Source organism: Polypterus senegalus, chromosome 5 (assembly GCF_016835505.1).
Source record: "Polypterus senegalus isolate Bchr_013 chromosome 5, ASM1683550v1, whole genome shotgun sequence".
NCBI lineage: Eukaryota > Metazoa > Chordata > Cladistia > Polypteriformes > Polypteridae > Polypterus > Polypterus senegalus.
The window spans coordinates 203,037,218-203,056,246 of NC_053158.1; the positions used below are offsets into that span (position 1 = coordinate 203,037,218).

Genomic DNA, 19,029 nt, shown 5'->3' on the forward strand with positions numbered 1-19,029 from the left:
TCACTCTTACTGATACCCGTCTGTCACAAATCACTCCTGACACTCTTCTCCACCTACTACACCCTGCCTGCACTCTCTTCTTCACTTCTCTTCCACACTCCTCATTACTCAGTACTGTTGATCCCAAGTATTTAAACTCCTCCACCTTCGCCAACTCTACTCCTTGCGTCCTCAGCATTCACACACGTGTATTCTGTCTTGGTGGTCCTACTGACCTTCATTCCTCTCCTCTCTAGAGCAGATCTCCACCTCTCCAGGGTCTCCTCAGCCTGCTCCCTACACATCACAATATCATCAGCAAACACCACAGTCCACGGGGACTCCTGTCTAATGTCATCTGTCAACCTGTTCATCACCATTGCAAATAAGAAAGGAGCCGATCCCTGATGTCATCCCACCTCCGTCACTCCTACCGCAGACCTCACCACGGTCACACTTCCCTCATACATTTCCTGTACAACTCTTACGTACTTCTCTGCCACTCCCGACTTTCTCATACAATACCACAGCTCCTCTCAGTCACCCTGTCATGTTCTTTCTTCAGGTCCACAAAGACACAATGCAACTCCTTCTGTCCTTCTCTAAACTTCTCATCAACATCCTCAGAGCAAACATTGCATCTGTGGTGCTCTTTCTTGGCATGAAACCATCCTGCTGCTATCTAATCATCACCTCACTTCTTAACTGAGCTTCCACTACTCTTTCCCATAACTTCATGCTGTGGCTCATCAATTTTATTCCCCTGTAGTTACTGCAGTCCTGCACATCCCCCTTATTTTTAAATATTGGCTCCAGTACACTTCTTCTCCACTCCTCAGGAATCCTCTCACTTTCCAAGATTCCATTAAACAATCTTGTTAAAAACTCTACTGCCATCTCTCCTAAACACCTCCATGCTTCTCCAAGTATGTCATCTGGATCAACAGCCTTTCCATTTTTCATCCTCTTCATAGCTGTCCTTACTTCCTCCTTGCTAATCCGTTGCACTTCCTGATTCACTATCTCCACATCATCCAACCTCTTCTCTCTCTCGTTCTCTTCATTCATCAGCCTCTCAAAGTACTCTTTCCATCTGCTCAACACACTCTCCTCGCTTGTGAGTACGTTTCCATCTTTATCCTTTATCACCCTAACCTGCTGCACATCTTTCCCAGCTTGGTCCCTCTGTCTAGCCCACTGGTCCTTTTCTCCCTCCTTAGTGTCCAACCTCTCATGATCCCCCTTTTCTTTAGCCTTCGCCACCTCTCTCTTCACCTTGTGCCTTATCTCCTTGTACTCTTGTCTACTTTCTGCATCTCTCTGACTATCCCACTTCTTCTTTGCCATCCTCTTCCTCTGTATACTCTCCTGTATTTCCTCATTCCACCACCAGGTTTCCTTTTCCTCCTTCCTCTTTCCAGATGTCACACCAAGCACCCTTCTTGCTGTCACCCTTACTACATCTGCTGTAGTTTCCCAGCTGTCTGGTAACTCTTCACTGCCACCCAGTGCCTGTCTCACCTCCTCCCTAAACTCAACCTTGCAGTCTTCCTTTTCAACTTCCACCATTTGATCCTTGGCTCTGCCCTCACTCTCTTCCTCTTCTTGATCTCCAACGTCATCCTACAGACCACCATCCTATGCTGCTTAACTACACTTTCCTCTGCCACCACTTTGCAGTCTTCAATCTCCTTCAGATCAACTCTTCTGCATAGGATGTAATCTACCTGTGTGCATCTTCCTCCACTCTTGTACGTCACCCTATGTTCCTCCCTCTTCTTAAAATACATATTCACCACAGCCATGTCCATCCTTTTGGCAAAATCCACTATCCTCTGACCTTCTTCATTCCTCTCCTTGACACCATACCTACCCATCACCTCCTCATCTCCTCTGTTCCCTTCACCAACATGTCCATTGAAATCCACTCCAATCACCACTTTCTGTCCCTTGGGTATACTGTTCATCACTTCATCCAACTCACTCCAAAATCTTCTTTCTCACCCATTGCACACCCAACTTGCGGGACATATGCACTAACAACATTCATCATCACACCTCCAATTTCCAGCTTCATAATTATCACTCTGCCTGACACTCTTTTCACCTCCAAAACACTCTTGACATACTGTTCCTTCAGAATAACTCCTACTCCATTTCTCCTCCCATCCACACCATGATAGAACAATTTGAATCCACCTCTGATCCACCTGGCCTTACTCCCTTTCCACTTAGTCTCTTTAATGCACAATATATCAGCCTTATTTCTCTCCGTCGTATCTGCAAACTCTCTCCCCTTTACCAGTCACATTGCCAACATTCAAAGTTCCTACCCTCAGTTCCACTCTCTTTACTTTCTTCCTCTCCTCCTGCCTCCGGACACGTCTCCCCCCTCTTCTTCTCCTTCGGCCAACAGTAGCCCAATTTCCACCAGCACCCTGTTGGCTAACAGTACTGGTGGCGGTTGTTGTTAACCCGGGTCTCGACCGATCCGCTATGGAAATTTGTATTGTTGTCCGCATATTGATTTGGCAAAATTTTACACCGGATGCCCTTCCTGACGTAACCCTCCCCATTTATCCGGGCTTGGGACCGGCGCAAAGAAACACACTGGTTTGTGCATCCCCTGTGGCTGGGTTGGAGGTTAAAAATACAACCCGGTGCCTTCTTCCTTTAGCTGGCGGCTCCCCTGCTTCTCCCATATGGGCTCTGCAACAGGGGAGTCGCCCTACCTGCAGGTGCAGCTGCCCTCCACACTGCTCTGGTAGCCTTCCGACTCCTGGCTCCATTCAGCTCTCGCCGGACCAAGGCTCGGGTTCCCCAATGGCCTGGGTGCTCACGTTGGGGCTCTCACTTCCAAGCTCCCCGACTCCCGCTGCCTTCTCTGACTTACTCATGCGGCGCGTCGTCTATGCTGCCGGTCACTTCAGCTCCTCCAGAATGCTCAGCTGGGACAACTGATTCCTACTGTGCCCTCACCGAGTGTTGGCCAAACACACCTTCAGAGGGGTTCTCCTCCCAGGAGCCTGCTTGCTTACTCCCGCGCTCTCTCTCTCTCTCTCACTGGCTCTCCTTCTCCATCCTTCACTTCTCTTTTTTTTCTCTTTCTCCCTCCGCACTCATGCTCCTCCTATTTGTAATGGGGGTCATGGCACAGGTGTGGTGATTAGCAGCTCCCGCCATTAATTACAGCCATGGGTGATCACACACCTGTACACTTCAGTGCGGAAACGGCCATGCCCACATCGCACCGGGGAACTGCTCTGGTCACGCTACCACACCCCACCTCCTTAAGCCGTGAGTGTGGTGATTATTTCAAAAAACTGGCCATCCTTTTTGACCCTCAGACTCGCTGTATCACACAGTGGCCTTAAGTTTTCTTATAGTACTCACCTCAGGCTACCTTCTGAACAAAGCAGACAAACGAGCCTTTAGTAATTAATGATTAGAAAGCCTAAAGCTAGCTAATTCAGCCCGTTTTGCTTTGATTGGGAATGCTTTGATCCTGAAGTTTAAATTCTCTGTAGAAGCAGCTTATCCAAATCTGACTCATTCTAATCATCAATACCAATTTAATCAATTAGGCTAACTCCACAGCCATGATCTTTTTCTTTCCTGGCACACACTGCAGTCAGGTCCTCTTCCTCCCGACTCTGGCTAATGAATGGTGGGGACTGGCCCATTTTTATAGGGCATCCGGAAGGATCCCAGGTGCTCAATGAGTTTCCACCGGCCGCACTTCCACAGGCCGGGCCCCAGCAGGGTTGAGCGTCTATGCACATGCCCCATGGTTCCGCTGCAAACCAAGAGGGATGCCCTCTGTCGGCCCGGGGGGAGAAACGTTCCTAAAAATACACTCAGGTTCCGGCTGTCTGCCACAATACTTAAAACCAACTTTTGCAGGAGTGAGTTGCAGTTCCTGTTATGAAATTTTGGGGCTCTTGGCAAATTCTTTTCGTATCAAATGGTCAGTCCTTGGGCTGGACAGTCCTGAACTAATTAGCAGTTGTTTGAAATCTGCACCACTTTATACTGTAGATGATTTTCCTCACAGTGGAATGATTCCTTTCAAATCTTTTGGTGATATTTTATAAATCCCTTGTTAGACTCTTAGGCATTGTCACAAGAATAACATGAAGGCATCAAAAAGGTTTGGGGTGGCCACCCATATATTGTGCTCTGGCGGAAAAAGGGTTGTTTTTTGATGTATTCAGGTTTGAGTCCAGAACAGAACCGCTTAGAGAGTGAGATTATGGGGGCTTTAAAGGCCAGGACAGGAAGTGATATCATCAGGACTGAAACGAGAAGCAACATTTTCAGGGCCGAAAGTGACATCATCCATGGTGCCAGAAGTGATGTCTTCAGCACCAGATGTGACATCATCAATAACAACGGCGCCAGAAGTGACGTCATCAATGGAGTCGGAGCCAAGTGCGATTTCCCGTGGTTGGACTGCAGAGGATTGAGAGAAAAACTCAGTGCAGCTCTCCACCCCCTGGTCTGCCATTGTACTTCTATTATTTAGGCCCTTTAGCTGCCTCCCAATCGCACGTGTGTGACAGCATCCACCATCTTCTTTCTGAGGACCCCAGAGAGCTCTGTTGATCTTGGCCTGTTGACAACACACACATTCATAACAAGGAGAACAGCAGACCATCAGTTTGAATGCGACAGTCAGGTCCACCTGGCAGACTCTACAAGGAGGTTCCCACCACTGGAACTTCATCTGATTCTAATTGCATGGATGTGACATGGCAACAAATGGAGGGGGTGGCCCTACTTTTTCCATGTGACATATCTGCATTTTTCTTCATTTCGATTATGAGAATGAACGCACCATGTCAATCTGATGTGTCACTTGTTCAAGTAGGTCACCTTTATCTGTAGGCACTGTTAGCGTGAAGAGCTGGTGTTTGCCTGTTTAACAACTTCCACGGGGTGCACTTATTTTTTCACACGACTACGGGTTATGTAAAGGTTTGAAAATCATCTGTATGCTAAACCTGGACTGACATGTCATATTAAAATGAAAATTCGAATGTTACCTGTGACCATAAGGGGGCACCCCAGAGCCCCGGCCTCCAGCCACAAGTGCACGCACCCAGTTGTGATTCAAATAAAGTGAAATGTTATGATATAAAAGTACCTTTCTTTCTTCAAACACATGAGTGGTCACAACCTAATGATGAATCTCCACTCTCCTCCAGGTAAGCTTTGTCCTCTACCTCCCAACTCCAACTAGCATGGATGAGGCGGAGTGGTCTCCATTACACTTGACTGATTTGGACTTCCAGCACTTCCACATTGCACTTGGAAAGCACTTCCGTGTCAGGCTGACGCCTTATACATAATGATTGCTTCATTTCAAATCCACTGTGGCGACGTACAGAACCAAAAATGCTGAAAATCGTGTCACTGTCCAAATACTTATGGACCTGACTGTAAAACAGGCACAGCCATTCTCTGTAGTGGTCCCTGGCAACACCCATGGAACCCAACAGGATCATTCTACAGGACTACAGTTCCCAAGATGCCCTGTGGGTATCCATAGAAGAACCGCAACCAAGGGAAGAATATGTCCTGAATAAAAGGTTCCACCCCCCTCCGAGATGCCAGTCCCGCATGCCATCCGTTACAACATACAAATGAACACTTTTAAAGACCTGGGATGCCCATTCTCCTCCTACAGTAAATAAAGAAATAAATATACACGCTCACTTTGTCTGAACGCACACCTGATGACTATAAAGCAAGAAAAATTCAAAAGAAAAGAAAGGTCTGACTTGGCAGTCACAGTCATAGTGAGAGGCTATGCAGGCGTATTGCTGTTGGTGTAAAGGAGCCCCCCAGTCTCGTTTCTTGACATTCTTCTGCTGAATGATTAGTTGGCTGAAAGTTGTCAGTGTTGGTGTGTCACAGAGAGGATGTGCAGTGTTGTCCATAATGGCACTCTGTTTTGTCTTCATTCTCGCCTCCTTTTCTACCACGAGGGGATCTGTCCTGAATGTGTCCTGTATCTGAGTCTGCCCTTTTAATAGCTGCCTCCCAATCGCACGTGTGTCACAGCATACACCACCTTCTTTCTGAGGGCCCCAGAGAGCTCCGTTGATCTTGGCCTGTTGACAACACACACATTCATAGCAAGGAGAACAGCAGACCATCAGTTTGAATGTGACAGTCAGGTCCACCTGGCAGACTCCACAAGGAGGTTCCCACCACTGGAACCTCATCTAATTCTAATTGCATGGATATGACATGGCGACAAATGGAGGGGGTGGCCTTGCTTTTTCCATGTGACAAATCTGCATTTTTCTTCACTTAGATTCTGAGAATGAACGCACCATGTCAATCTGATGTGTCACTTGTTCAAGTAGGTCACCTTTATCTGTAGGCACTGTTTGCACGAAGAGCTGGTGTTTGCCTGTTTAACAACTTCCACGGGGTGCATTTACTTTTTCACACGACTACAGATTATGTAAAGGTTTGAAAATCTTCTGTACGCTAAACCTGGACTGACAGGTCATATTAAAATGAACATTTGAATGTTACCTGTGACCATAAGGGGGCACTGTGGTATAGCGTGTCCACAGCTCCCGCCAAAGGGCTGCTTTTAAAATAAATAATCACTGAGCTTGCGGCTTGGCGAGGGGGCATGATGGTTGTGTGTTTGAAGCAGTTCTTGGGGCGATTCGCGATGTGGGCATTTCTCACCTAAGTTCACAGGTGAGAAACCACCCGCATTCGTGATTGTTCCTGGGGCTGCTGATTTGCCACAGCTGCCATGCCCTCTGGATTTATAGAAGCGCGAGTCGGCTAGGGAGGAAAAAGAGAAAGAAGGAAAAAAGAAAGAACGGATAGGAGGTTGCAGGAGGAAAGCAGGAAGCAATGGGGTGGGAGAGAGAAAGTCATTGCGGGAGAACGAGCGAACGAGTGCAGGCTCTTAACAGCTGATCAGGGGAGAAGCATCCACTTGCAGAGCCACAGCACCATACGTCACCGCAGTTTCAGACCCGCAGTTGTAGACCCGCAGTTTTAGACCCGGAAGTGACGTTACCATTTCTAGGCAAGGCGAAAACAACGCCTCCATTTATCGAACACAAGTCTTAGTTTTTAGCACGAGCGCAGCATTTTTGAGCACGAACAAAATATGACAGAAAACAGCACGGTATTATTGTTGTTGTTGTTATTATTTTTATTATTATTACTACTGTTATTCTTAATATAATTATAAACCTGTACATTTTGCAAAACGTTTTTCAGAACAGTTTGAAAAGTTAACTTTACGTTTACATGTATGTAATCTTTGGCTGGCGAGCTAATTGTTAATGACTGCAACACTGGTTACGGTGGTTTGCCTCGTAAAAACTGGAGAAATCGACACTTAATGTTGCATTGTCAGCAAAATACGATAAAAATGCATTTTGCTCAAAGTTCAGTCTATGTTCTTGATGAACGGAAAATTCCCAATACTTTAAGACGATATTTAACCTAAATTAAGATCTTTTAAGTTTCGTTTTGTTGTTTGTAATATATTTTATAAATTGTATTCATCTATCCATTCATTTCCTAACGAATGTTAACGTAGTGTTTATTTAACTTTTAATTATTTTCTTTTTTGGGGGGTGGGCGACTTTTTAATGAAAATGAAACAAACATATTCCTATTCGGTTAAGAAGTGAACATTAAGTCTTCAAATGAGAAAGTAATCTAGGTATAAGCTTCAAAATTCTACACCACTTTATAATAAATTATGTTTTCTTATTTAGCCAGTGAAGTAGTGTCAAATGATGTTGCTTTTAAGAAAGCTGAGAAATTAAAATCCTTTGCCCAAATTGAATGTTCAGAATTTGGTGCATTAGTTAACAAGTCTAAATCTTCCTTCATTTTCTTACTACATTTGTGAAAGATCTTTTCTTTCTCTTTGGTAAGCCACATTTAAGTATTATAAATTAGTTTTTAAATCTTGGATGTGTACCTACATTATTTATATTGGCTAATAACCTCTTCTTAATGTAAAAAAAGAAATCTTTTTAACTGTGATCTATCAAATTATAGACCAATTTTCTAATCTTTCTTGTATTTCTGAAATTTAGAGAAAGGTGTAGGTAAGTGGTTCTCTATATTTTTGCAAATAAAAGTAATCTCTTGTAACATTTTCACCCAGGTACTGCTTTAGTCAAAGTATTCAATGATTTGCACTCCACTGACGAAGGTTGCATTTTAGGCCCATAGTATTACATCTACAGTAAGTGCCACATTTGATACTATAGACCATGATATTCATCTGATCAACTACATGAACCATCTCAGTGTTCTAAAATAGAGGTTTACCTGTTAGAAAGTAGATTCCTTGAAATTTTCATTTGTTGAATTCTAAAAACAGAAGTGCTAGTCATTGGTTGAAAGCTGCTAAAATGTCAGTCTGAATGTAACATGTCTGTTGATGGCACCCCTATCACTCACAATGCACTAATTCTAAACTTGGATATATCTACAATGAAAATGATGATCTTTCATTTGATACACATACTAAACATGTATCTAGAGTAGTCTTCATTTTACTTAAGAAATATTGCAAAACTTAGATTATGTTAGCATTCCATGATGCTGAATAACTTATCTGTGCTTTTATTACTTCTACATGGATCACTATAAGGCTTTGTGGCTGATAACAGACTTAATTTAGTTCAAAATACAGCGCTGAAGAGCTTACAAGAGCCAGGAAATATGAACAGTATATATCACCCTGTTTTGCTTTCTTTACATTTTCTTTCTGCAAATTTTGTATTGTATTGAATTATTAGGTACTGGTGATCACATGTATCACTTTGCATAGTTAAGGATCTCAATATTTGAGTTACCTTTTAATTCCTTACAATCACTCTTACAGGAAGTGGAATATCTTGTTGTCTCTAGAATAAAAAAAGCTGTAGCTGGAAATAAAACAGTAGTTTGTAAAGCACACTGTTTTAGGAACAACCCTGCCAAAGTGGTTTGAGATTCTGACAGTCTGTCAGCCTTCAAATCTAGGATAAAAATATATTTGCTTAGTCAGTCCAATAAGTAAAATTTACAATGAATCTGCATTCCTATTTGTCCTTTGTCTTTTCTTTTTAAACTTGCTATGTTATTTTTAATTTGTGTAAAACAAAACAGACCATTTTTTATTTTGTTCAATTATAATCTGGTACTGACACCAAGATTTTTGTCTCCAGGTTTATGGCCTGGAAATAGTTAAAGCTGCTTTGTGACAATACTAATTGTAAAATGCACAAAATAATTCAAATTTGATTGCTTGATTAAAACAGTTATTTAGTATTGTGAGTGATTACTGTAGATACAGAATTTAAACTTGCTAAAGCTATCCTGCTTTTTTGTCATTTTTATAGAAACACATAACTATTCAATTGGGAGAGTCAGTACCACTGCTGACTCAATGCAACAGATGTTGCACCTTGTTCCATTGTCCTTTTTGTAGTGGTAATGTTTTTAAGCCCTCCAAACTGGAAAAATTAAAAAAGCATTTGAAGAGTCATTTCAAGAAGGCAGTTCTCCATGAAGGTAAATTCATTTGAGAGTTTATTTTTAATGTATGTCCAGTACTGGTACATACTGTATACTTTTAACTCGGTATTCTACATTATAACAATTTATACTGTTACACATTTTAGGTTTTGCCATCCACAGATGTGGTTTAGACTGCAGACCATCACAGCATTATCACTGCCCCTACTGCCAGACTACAATATTTTATTTAATTCAAGTGTATATTATAAATATTTAAGTTATCCATCCATCCATCCATTTTCCAACCCGTATATGCAAAATGCCGTCATATTGATAACACATGCCTACTTTAAGAAGTTGTGCTTATATTCTGCTTACATCAAGATTTTCTTACTCTACCTAAATATCAGCACATATTGGATATTTACATTTGTATGTGTAAGACTTGTTTGTTTGTTTTGTTACAGTAACATGACAAAACGAATATCTTCAGGCACATGGATACTAATTAAAAACAAGGTTAGTTTATAGGAATGTCATTGAGAGGACTACAAGTAATGGACATTCTTTTGTAACTTGCAGTAGGTGATATGAATCCATTTCAATTTCAGAATCTTCCACAGCAGTTGGTTGGGTCAGTGGATTGTGGAGTATTCATGTTGATGGTGAGAAAATCAAAGAAACTTATTTTTTAGGTTGGGAATTCTTTAGAATCACTATAAATAAATTGCAATAAGTAGAGTGTGCACTGTACTGTATGCAAATAGATTAAATATTAATTTAAGATAATTCTTTTGTGTGCTCCACAGTATGCTCTGCACCTTGTCTTGGATGCCATTTGACTTCACAGCTGTAAGCTTTCACTTATGTCTCTGATTATTTGTTAATATCTGTTACTGGTTTTAATGTACTTTGTTTTTTCCATCTGCATGGCAGTGTGATTTACCCTTGATCAGGAGGTGGTGGTGCTTCATTCTGTTGGAGAATTTTGCTGTTGAAAGGTATCTCTCTCTCTCTCTCTCTCTCTGGCTAACGTGTGAATATTTCTTACAGGACAAAGGCGTTCACTAAAGGGGCACTGGAGAGTGTGAATGAGACCCAGAGCAGTGAGGAGGTATATACTGTATGTAATATCTAATATTATTTAAATAGGCATGTAGAAATACATGTTTTGTTTAATTCTCTTTGTGGTCTTTATCTAAAGGAACCACTAATAAAAAGGGACCTCCACACTGCAGTAAAATGGTTGCACCAACATAGACAGTTGTTCAGAGGTGCGTGTCTGAGCCCCATTTTCTGGAGATGGAGGAGGAGGACCAAAGCCGAGCTCTCCAGGACATCATCGATGCAGTTGAAACTGAAGATTTAATTTTGGCAAAAGAACCCTTTATATTTATTTTTCAGTTTAGGGATGATATGGAACTTTTCACTCAATGTCGGGATAAAATGAAACTTAAAGTAAACTGCATATTTAATGAATCAGTATAATTATTGTCTGTTGCTACATTGATTGTTACTTGTATTTTATTGTGCATTAATACTCTGTTGATTTCAGTTTATAATACTTTGATTTTTCTGTTTTCCTTTGATGGTGGGTAGTTTTGAAAATAAACAATTTAACTGCAAGTCTTTTTGGGTCTATTGCTCATTTAAAGCCCACTTAGTGCTATCTAAAGGCTCCTTTAAAATATTTTTTAAAAATAGTTCATCACAGAACAAACACGAAAATTAGTAAAAATGTCTCCTTTTGGAGATAATGTAGTGTTTTTGAGGGTTTCCTTGGAGGACAGAACATTATTTTGGTACAGCAGTGAAAGATTTGAGGTCTTGGACATTATGAAGATGCTGATGTGCAATAATGTAATATTGTGGTTTTCTAAGTCACTAACACATTACTGAAGTACACTCAATGGTAGTTTTAGATAGCCTCACACTTCAGTCCTTCACAAATACAGTAGTTTACAAACCTCATATTTTAATTTCTCTTTGAGAAGCATGAAAGAATTGTGTTGAATCTCAATTTATGATTACATTTTTTCTACGTATGTACTATTGGGACTTTTTTTTTAAATCAGAAGGTCACTTTAGTTTAACAAGCAATGTAAATAACCTGTTTACTCTCAGATCACATTCTATGTGTTTATCAAGCAGAATTTAATATTTTCATTTTCTACACAATACTGTAATAACTGTACAGTTCACACAGTGAGAAACACAAACACACTCACTATGCATACACACTACAGGTACCATCATTGGTTCCTCTGTGGATTGGACTGTTGAATCGACACAATGGCTGTACATGCTGGGGTCTTTGGCACATGTCATCCCAGTAGCATGTGAGGTGTCACCAATGGTTTACTCTGCTCCTCAAGATGGCTCTGTCTTCTCCCTGTTCCAGCCTCGGTTCAAGGTTGCCCAGATGACAAAAGTATTTTTATGAGATGTTCAATACGTTGAAAAAATTGTCTGTGGCCAGCATCCAGCGTAATGTTTTGTCTAAATTCTCCACTCCTCTTTTTGTAGAATTAGCGTCCATTATCATTTCTGGCCATGGAATCTCCTCTCTCTGTGCAGGTCACATTGTGCACCAAGGATGTGTCATTTGTTTATACAAACGTGAAGGTCTTCACTGGCCTATTCTGTGTGGCCAGCAGTTGAGATGGGAGCTCTGGCTTATTTTTCCTTATTGAGCTAAGCATTGTTACCTTCATCTTGAGGAGCTCCTGTCCCAGTTTGTGTAAAAGTAAAAGTTATTGCATATGGCGTTGTGGCCATGCAGCTTATGTCATGTCCAGGGTAAGCCTCATGCCTTAATTTCTCACAGGAGTTCCTCCATCTGACTTCCCCTTGTTAATGAAATGACATCCTCTGTGCTTCCCCTTGAGCAAGTTATTTGTAGCTTTGGACTGGCTTATCATTTTTATGCAGATGATGTTTAGATCTGTTTCAATGTTAAAAGTGACACTTCATCACAGCCTTCTCAGCTCACAATTTGCTTCAGTGAAATTAAATTAAAATTAAAACCTGAACAGAGCAAAACTCTTTAAAATTAAATTGCAACATAACTTATCTCCTGCAAAGCGGCACTAAAGTGCAACTTAAGAAAACAAGCTCCTCTTCAGCCATTCTGGGTGATGGTCTCATCAGACCTTCTTTTACTGCAAAGAATCTCGGTGTCACTTTGATTCCTCCTTTTCTTATTTCAGCCATGTAAGCCACATTAAGAAACTACCACCTGTGTCACATTTCTTATGTTTGCTCATTCCCGTCCTTTTCTAATGGTGAAAATCTTGTCCCTGCTGTTATCACATCCAGCATTGATTATTGTAAGTCACTACTGGCAGGTGCCACTTCTAATCTTACTGTATATCACAGCTCCAGCTGATTCAAAACTCAACTGCAAGAGTCCTGACAGGGACTGGCAACGGCGAGCACATCACAGCCATCCTGCAGCTTCACTGCTCCCTGTGTCTTACAGGATTGAATATCAAATTCTGTTCTTGACCTGCCCACTGAGGTCCTCTCATTCTGTGCCCCCCACTAACCTGCACTCTGTGGGTGACAGCAGGGCCTTCAGCTGTATATAGCGCCCTGACTGTAGATTGACATCAGCCGACTCCATTCATTTGTTTTTAACTCATTCGTTTAGGAAGACATTAAACAGACCTGACATTCTGCCCTTTCAGTTTACCCCCTCTATCTGTCCAAGTACTCGGGGTTTGCCTTATCACAAATTATGTTATTTGTTCAAAAATTTGTTGTAGTATTATATGTTGTATATTAGTCTGGATTATTGTTTTTTATTCTATTTGAATGTTTTGTATATCCTGTATTTATCTTTATTTAGTGGAGATATTTGTAGCCAATGTTATATAGGTCTTGTTGTTCTTTCTGAATTTTGGGCATAGGAAGGGTGCTATATAAATACATTAGGGTTATTAATAATATTTTTTTGGTGGCTTATAATAATAAGTGATAAAAACTAGAGAAGTTCAATGTAAGGCAATTAATATATAGCATAATTCAGTGTATAACGTATTGCCGTTTTCTTCACATACATGTTTAAAAATATTAGATTGGCTAAAATGTTTATTCTTTAAAAAATGTAATCACTTTTATTATTAACGTTTTACTAAAATCTAACGTGGTGCAAACATTGTAATTATACTGTATATTTCGTTTCATGAATGTAAACGAAAAACTATTTTCAAATAACACAGATCTTAACGATTTTAATTTTGTCGACATGTTAAAGAGACCTGCCGAAACCTTCCAAAAGTTATCTTCCGATTCTCCGTTCTCAAACTGCGGTGACGTCAGTTCTGACTTGGAGAAGACTTACTTGCCGAGACCTGCCGAAACCTTCCGAAAGTAATGTTACGAAGTCAGTCCTGAAACGTCACTTCCGGGTCTACAACTGCGGGTCTGAAACTGCGGTGACGTATGGTGCTGTGGCTCTGCAAGTGGATGATATTGGATCAGGGAGCTTGGGTGTTAGGCTGATATGGCGTTATTTCAGTGCCACTATTCTGAGCGCACGTAAAAAAATATTGCAAGTGCAAGTGTTGCATTTTGAGGAGAAATTTATTTTGAGCGTACAAAAGCTGAATTTGAGTGAACAAAATTCATTGCTGCGTGCAAAAAATGTATTTCAGTGTTTGCACTTATCCATATACACACACACAATAGCACCCCCTCTCGCTCAGTTTTTTCATTTGCGCTTTGCTGCAATGTGTTGCTTGCGCTCACAACATTCTCTGCTGCAGCGCTCAACTCTCTGTACACCGTTATAAGTGTGCCACAAAACCAACCAATCACAGACTTGGTTTCAAAAATTCTGATTGGCTCTTACGGTCTCCAATCAGCTCGCTAGCTGCTGCATTCCGGAAACAGTCGAAATGTAGCAAAATCCAGCTAAACTCAATTAAACCCCAATTTCGGATAATATCTTTAATTATTTTATTTTAAAATATATTATTTGTTAAGACTATCGTTGGTGTAGTATAATGTAGTTGCATTATACAACCATATAACTGACTGTTTCTGGAATGCAGCAGCTAGCGAGCTGATTGGAGACCGTAAGAGCCAATCAGAATTTTTGAAACCAAGTCTGTGATTGGTTGGTTTTGTGGCACACTTATAACGGTGTACAGAGAGTTGAGCGCTTGCAGCAGAGAATTTTGTGAGCGCAAGCAACACATTGAGCAAGCGCAAATGAAAAAACTGGCGAGAGGGGTGCTATTGTGTGTGTATATGGATAAGCGCAAACACTGAAATACATTTTTTGCACGCAGCAATGAATTTTGTTCACTCAAATTCAGCTTTTGTACGCTCAAAATAAATTTCTCTTCAAATGCAACACTTGCACTTGCAATCTTTTTTTACGTGCGCTCAATATTTTTTTACGTGTGCTCAGAATAGTGGCACTGAAATAACGCCATAGAGGAGTAGCAGTAGTGGTCGCTTCCGCAGAGTTTGTTTTGAAGGGCGGGAGTGACCGGAAGGCAAATGACTCTCCGCGTAAGGCCGCAGAAGGCAGCGGGAGTCGGGACTTGGTGTCCCCAGCGTGAGAGTCCTGATCGTTGGGGAATCCCAAGTCGCTGTTCGTGAAGCCTACCGGAGCCAGGGATTGGAAAGCGACCGATCAGTTTGCGAGTGAAGAGAAGGCCAACTGCAGGAAGGGCGACTCCCCTGTTGAGAAGCCCAGATGGGGGAAACAGGAGCCGCCAGGTAAAAAGGCACCAGGCTTCTCGTTGTTTCTAGCAAGAATGCTTCCTGCTGTATTTTAACCTCGTTGTTTTTAAGAAGACTTTCTTCTATTGCTTTTAACCTCCAAATTTTCACTTCTGGTTTTATTGGATTATTTGTTTAAAGACTGTTTGGAAGGCACTGCACTATTTATTTGAACATTGTTTTGATTGTTGTTGTTTTAATAAAAGCACTTTGCACTTTCTCACCATCCCCTTGCTATGTTGTTGCCTCACTGCTAAGCTCATCAGTAACATTACCAAAGGTGATGGGTTTAAGGACTCCCAGACAGAAGATGGGAGCATGCAACGAACCTGCATCGTCACAGGCACCCCAGAGCCCCAGCCTCCAGCCACAAGTGCACGCACCCAGTCGTGATTCAAATAAAGTGAAATGTTATGATATAAAAGAACCTTTCTTTCTTCAAACACATGAGTGGACACAATCTAATGATGAATCTCCTCCACTCTCCTCCAGGTAAGCTTTGCCCTCTACCTCCCAACTCCAACTCACCTGGATGAGGCGGAGTGGTCTCCTTTACATTTGACCGATTAGGACTTCCAGCACTTCCACATTGCACCTGGAAAGCACTTCCGGGTCAGGCGGACGCCTTATACATAATGATTGCTTCATTTCAAATCCACTGTGGTGACGTACAGAACCAAAATTGATGAAAATTGTGTTACTGTCCAAATAATTATGGACCTGACTGTAAAACAAGCACAGACATTCTCTGTAGTAGTCCCTGGCGGCACCCATGGTACCCACCAGGACCATTCTACAGGACTACAGTTCCCAAGATGTCCTGTGGGTATCCATAGCGGAACCGCAACCCAGGGAAGAAAATGTCCCCACCTCTATCCGTTATACTGGCCTCCCAACTAGGTAGGGAATCAATGTTCAGTCTGGCTGAGATGCCAGTCTCTGCATGCCATCCATTACAACATACAAATGAACACTTTTAAAGACCTGGGATGCCCATTCTCCTCCTACAGTAAATAAATAAATAAATATACACACATACTTTGTTCTGAACTCACACCGAATGACTATAAAGCAAGAAAAATTCAAAAGAAAGGAACGGTCTGACTTGCCAGTCACAGTCATAGTGAGAGGGTATACAGGCGTATTGCTGTTGGTGTAAAGGAGCCCCCCAGTCTCGTTTCTTGACATTCTTCTGCTGAATGATTAGTTGGCTGAAAGTCGTCAGTTTTGGTGTGTCACAGAGAGGATGTGCAGTGTTGTTCATAATGGCACTCTGTTTTGTCTTCATTCTCTCCTCCTTTTCTACCACTAGGGGATCTGTCCTGAATGTGTCCTATATCTGAGTCTGCCCTTTTAATGAGCTTCTCTTAAACTACAACTCCCAGCATGCCCTTTGGTGAGTGTGGATCTTGGTACACCGGCCCAAGAATGCTGCTACCTAATGCACCAAAGGTGAAAGTACTCTTGCTAGGCTGCTTCCCACTGTCCACTTACCCAGGTGGGCAGGAATCTTTGGCTGAATCCCACTGGGATGCCAGTCCATGGCCTGTCCCTGCCTATCTATTACTCTGGCCTCCTGGCCAGGCAGAGGAGCAGGGCCCACCTCAGCGGGGATGTCAATGCATCCCAGGTGTCCACTACACACCATATCCATACACTGCATTTTATATTTACACTGTTTTATTCATTATACACTCATATATTCATAACATACTAAGAGAGTTAAATGTGAGCAGCAGCTTGGTTGTGTGTAACTCTAACTGATGGGAAATGCAAAAGTGACAACAATGGCAAAATAACAGCAACAGAAAACAAAAAAACAAAACAATAGCCCCAACACAATTTATAATTTTATCCTTAGCTTGTATTAAAGAATCATTCAAAGCAAAGTTCACATCAAATTGAAACCTCAGGAAAATTCAGGAAGGTGCTACAGGACCCCCATTACCCCCCTCGAGCGCAGTGCTCTGGTCCTCTTCTTCTCCATTTGCTTTCAAAGGTGCAGAAGTCCAGCTGGTGGAAAGTCTCAGGGCTGAGGAGGTCCGTAATGGTGGTGCCGCAGTAAGTGTCCACGATCCAGTGGCCGTGCTTGTAGATTTCCAACAGCCAGGGTGTGGCAAAACTTTTCTTGAAACTTTAAGATAATATTGCATTGGTACAATAAACCCAAGAATGCGCTCCACCATAATTTGCTAGAAATGTCCGGTAACAAAAAAACTGTGCCAACGTTCCCCTGGCGGAGGTCAAGATATACTTCATCACGGACTGACAGGGCACAGCAGTGGAAGCAAAAAGCAAGAAGGCTAAATAAAAATGAAAACGACTACTAATAGGAATTGAAAGTCATGGCAATATAACAATATAGCAGAATCAACTTGAAAGTGTATCTTTATCTGTAGTCAGATTTCAGATTCTATAATATAAGAACTTATAATCTACATAATATTCTAGACATTCAGTCAGTGATTAACGAATATATCGTCCAAAACTGACTTCTATATCCTAATATCCACTTCAGGAAATGAAAACCAGCAAACTGCAACAGTGGCACCTGTGGCATCGATCAAAATCCATCCATCCATCCATCCATTATCCAACCCGCTATATCCTAACTACAGGGTCACGGGGGTCCACTGGAGCCAATCCCAGCCAACACAGGGTGTAAATCCCAGGCAGTGCGCCAGCCTACCGCAGGACACAAACACACACACACACCAAGCACACACTAGAGACAATTTAGGATCGCCAATGCACCTAACCTCCATGTCTTTGATCAAAATACATGTGGCCCAAAACGGAGGCGACTCATGAAAATAATTTCAGATTCAGCAAAGTGACTCACTTCTTGCTCCAAGCTTTCACTCTTTGCATCGGTTACGTCTTGACCGCCATCAACTGTCCAGTTTACCTTTCGAGATGGTTACTTTGCTCATCATCCTTAAAACCCGTGCTGCTTGAAAAAGACCAAAGCACAAAGCCACATGCAAAGAGTAGAAAGGAAGCCCCGTCAGGCGAGGGGTCGGCTCTTCTCTTATTTGTTGTCACAGAGCAGGGCCACACCTCGGAGGGTCCAGTGGTCGGCGTCTTGTGCTGTTCTCAGGTACAAAGAGAAAATGAACGTCAGATCTGTGCGCCGTGGCTTTTTATATACGGGGCAGGAGTACAGGTTGCCTTGTTGCTTCTTTGAGTCTGCCGGGCTTGTAGTGCTAATGGCGTACACGTGGACTACAGGCAACAACGTGAACAAGACCTGCAAGACACAAAGAGGACAAAAGGAGAACTCACAATCTACTATATAATAAAAACACTAAGCTCTGTGTGTGTGTGTGTGTGTGTGTGTGTGTGTAGGGGGTGTGTCCAGTCCCTCAGAGCAATCTGATTGGTCAGGTTGGCTTTGGTGTGATTGGTCAGTTTGGTTTTGGTGATGCGATTAAAAGATTTAGTGAGAGTGTGAGATGCACAGGGAGAAGTAAAGGTGTAGATGGCACGGTGAGGGAGATGGGAAGGATAAAACCGCACAGGAGACGAGAAAGGCGCCTCGAAAATAAGCAGGGACTTTATGGGAATGAGTGCCAATGAAAAGACGTTCACACACACACAAACAGATATAGAGGAAAGGCACTGACGAGACAGCAATTATTATAATTATTACTGTATACACTCGCGTATAAGTCGGGTTTTGACACCCGAAAAATCCATCATAAAATCAGACCCTGACTTATATGGCCATTCAAAAATACGACACTTACATTTTTTTTAACATCTTCTTGCCTCCTCCCATCTCGCACCAGTTTCTCAGACACATCG

The 19,029-nt window shown here is 42.0% G+C and overlaps 1 protein-coding gene and 1 long non-coding RNA gene across 4 annotated transcripts in view; one reads left to right on the forward strand and one right to left on the reverse strand.

Moving 5' to 3' along the window:
- The first annotated feature begins 6,910 nt into the window (after window positions 1-6,910).
- Window positions 6,911-10,759, forward strand: LOC120529816. Of its 3 annotated transcripts, XR_005633817.1 has the most exons (6): window positions 6,911-7,144; window positions 9,369-9,540; window positions 9,954-10,005; window positions 10,098-10,151; window positions 10,540-10,600; window positions 10,691-10,759. It is a non-coding gene; the product is annotated as an uncharacterized LOC120529816 (long non-coding RNA). The 3 variants fall into 3 exon arrangements; XR_005633815.1 differs by lacking the exon at window positions 9,369-9,540 and having other exon boundaries at window positions 6,915-7,144; XR_005633816.1 differs by lacking the exon at window positions 6,911-7,144 and having other exon boundaries at window positions 8,774-9,540.
- A 7,494-nt stretch (window positions 10,760-18,253) lies between these two features.
- LOC120529938 (dynein heavy chain 5, axonemal-like) overlaps window positions 18,254-19,029 on the reverse strand; it is a 331,615-nt gene continuing 330,839 nt past the window's right edge. Inside the window, exon 74 of the mRNA XM_039754147.1 lies at window positions 18,254-18,472. Coding sequence (XP_039610081.1) covers window positions 18,254-18,472 — 219 coding nt within the window. The remainder of the gene's footprint in view (window positions 18,473-19,029) is intronic.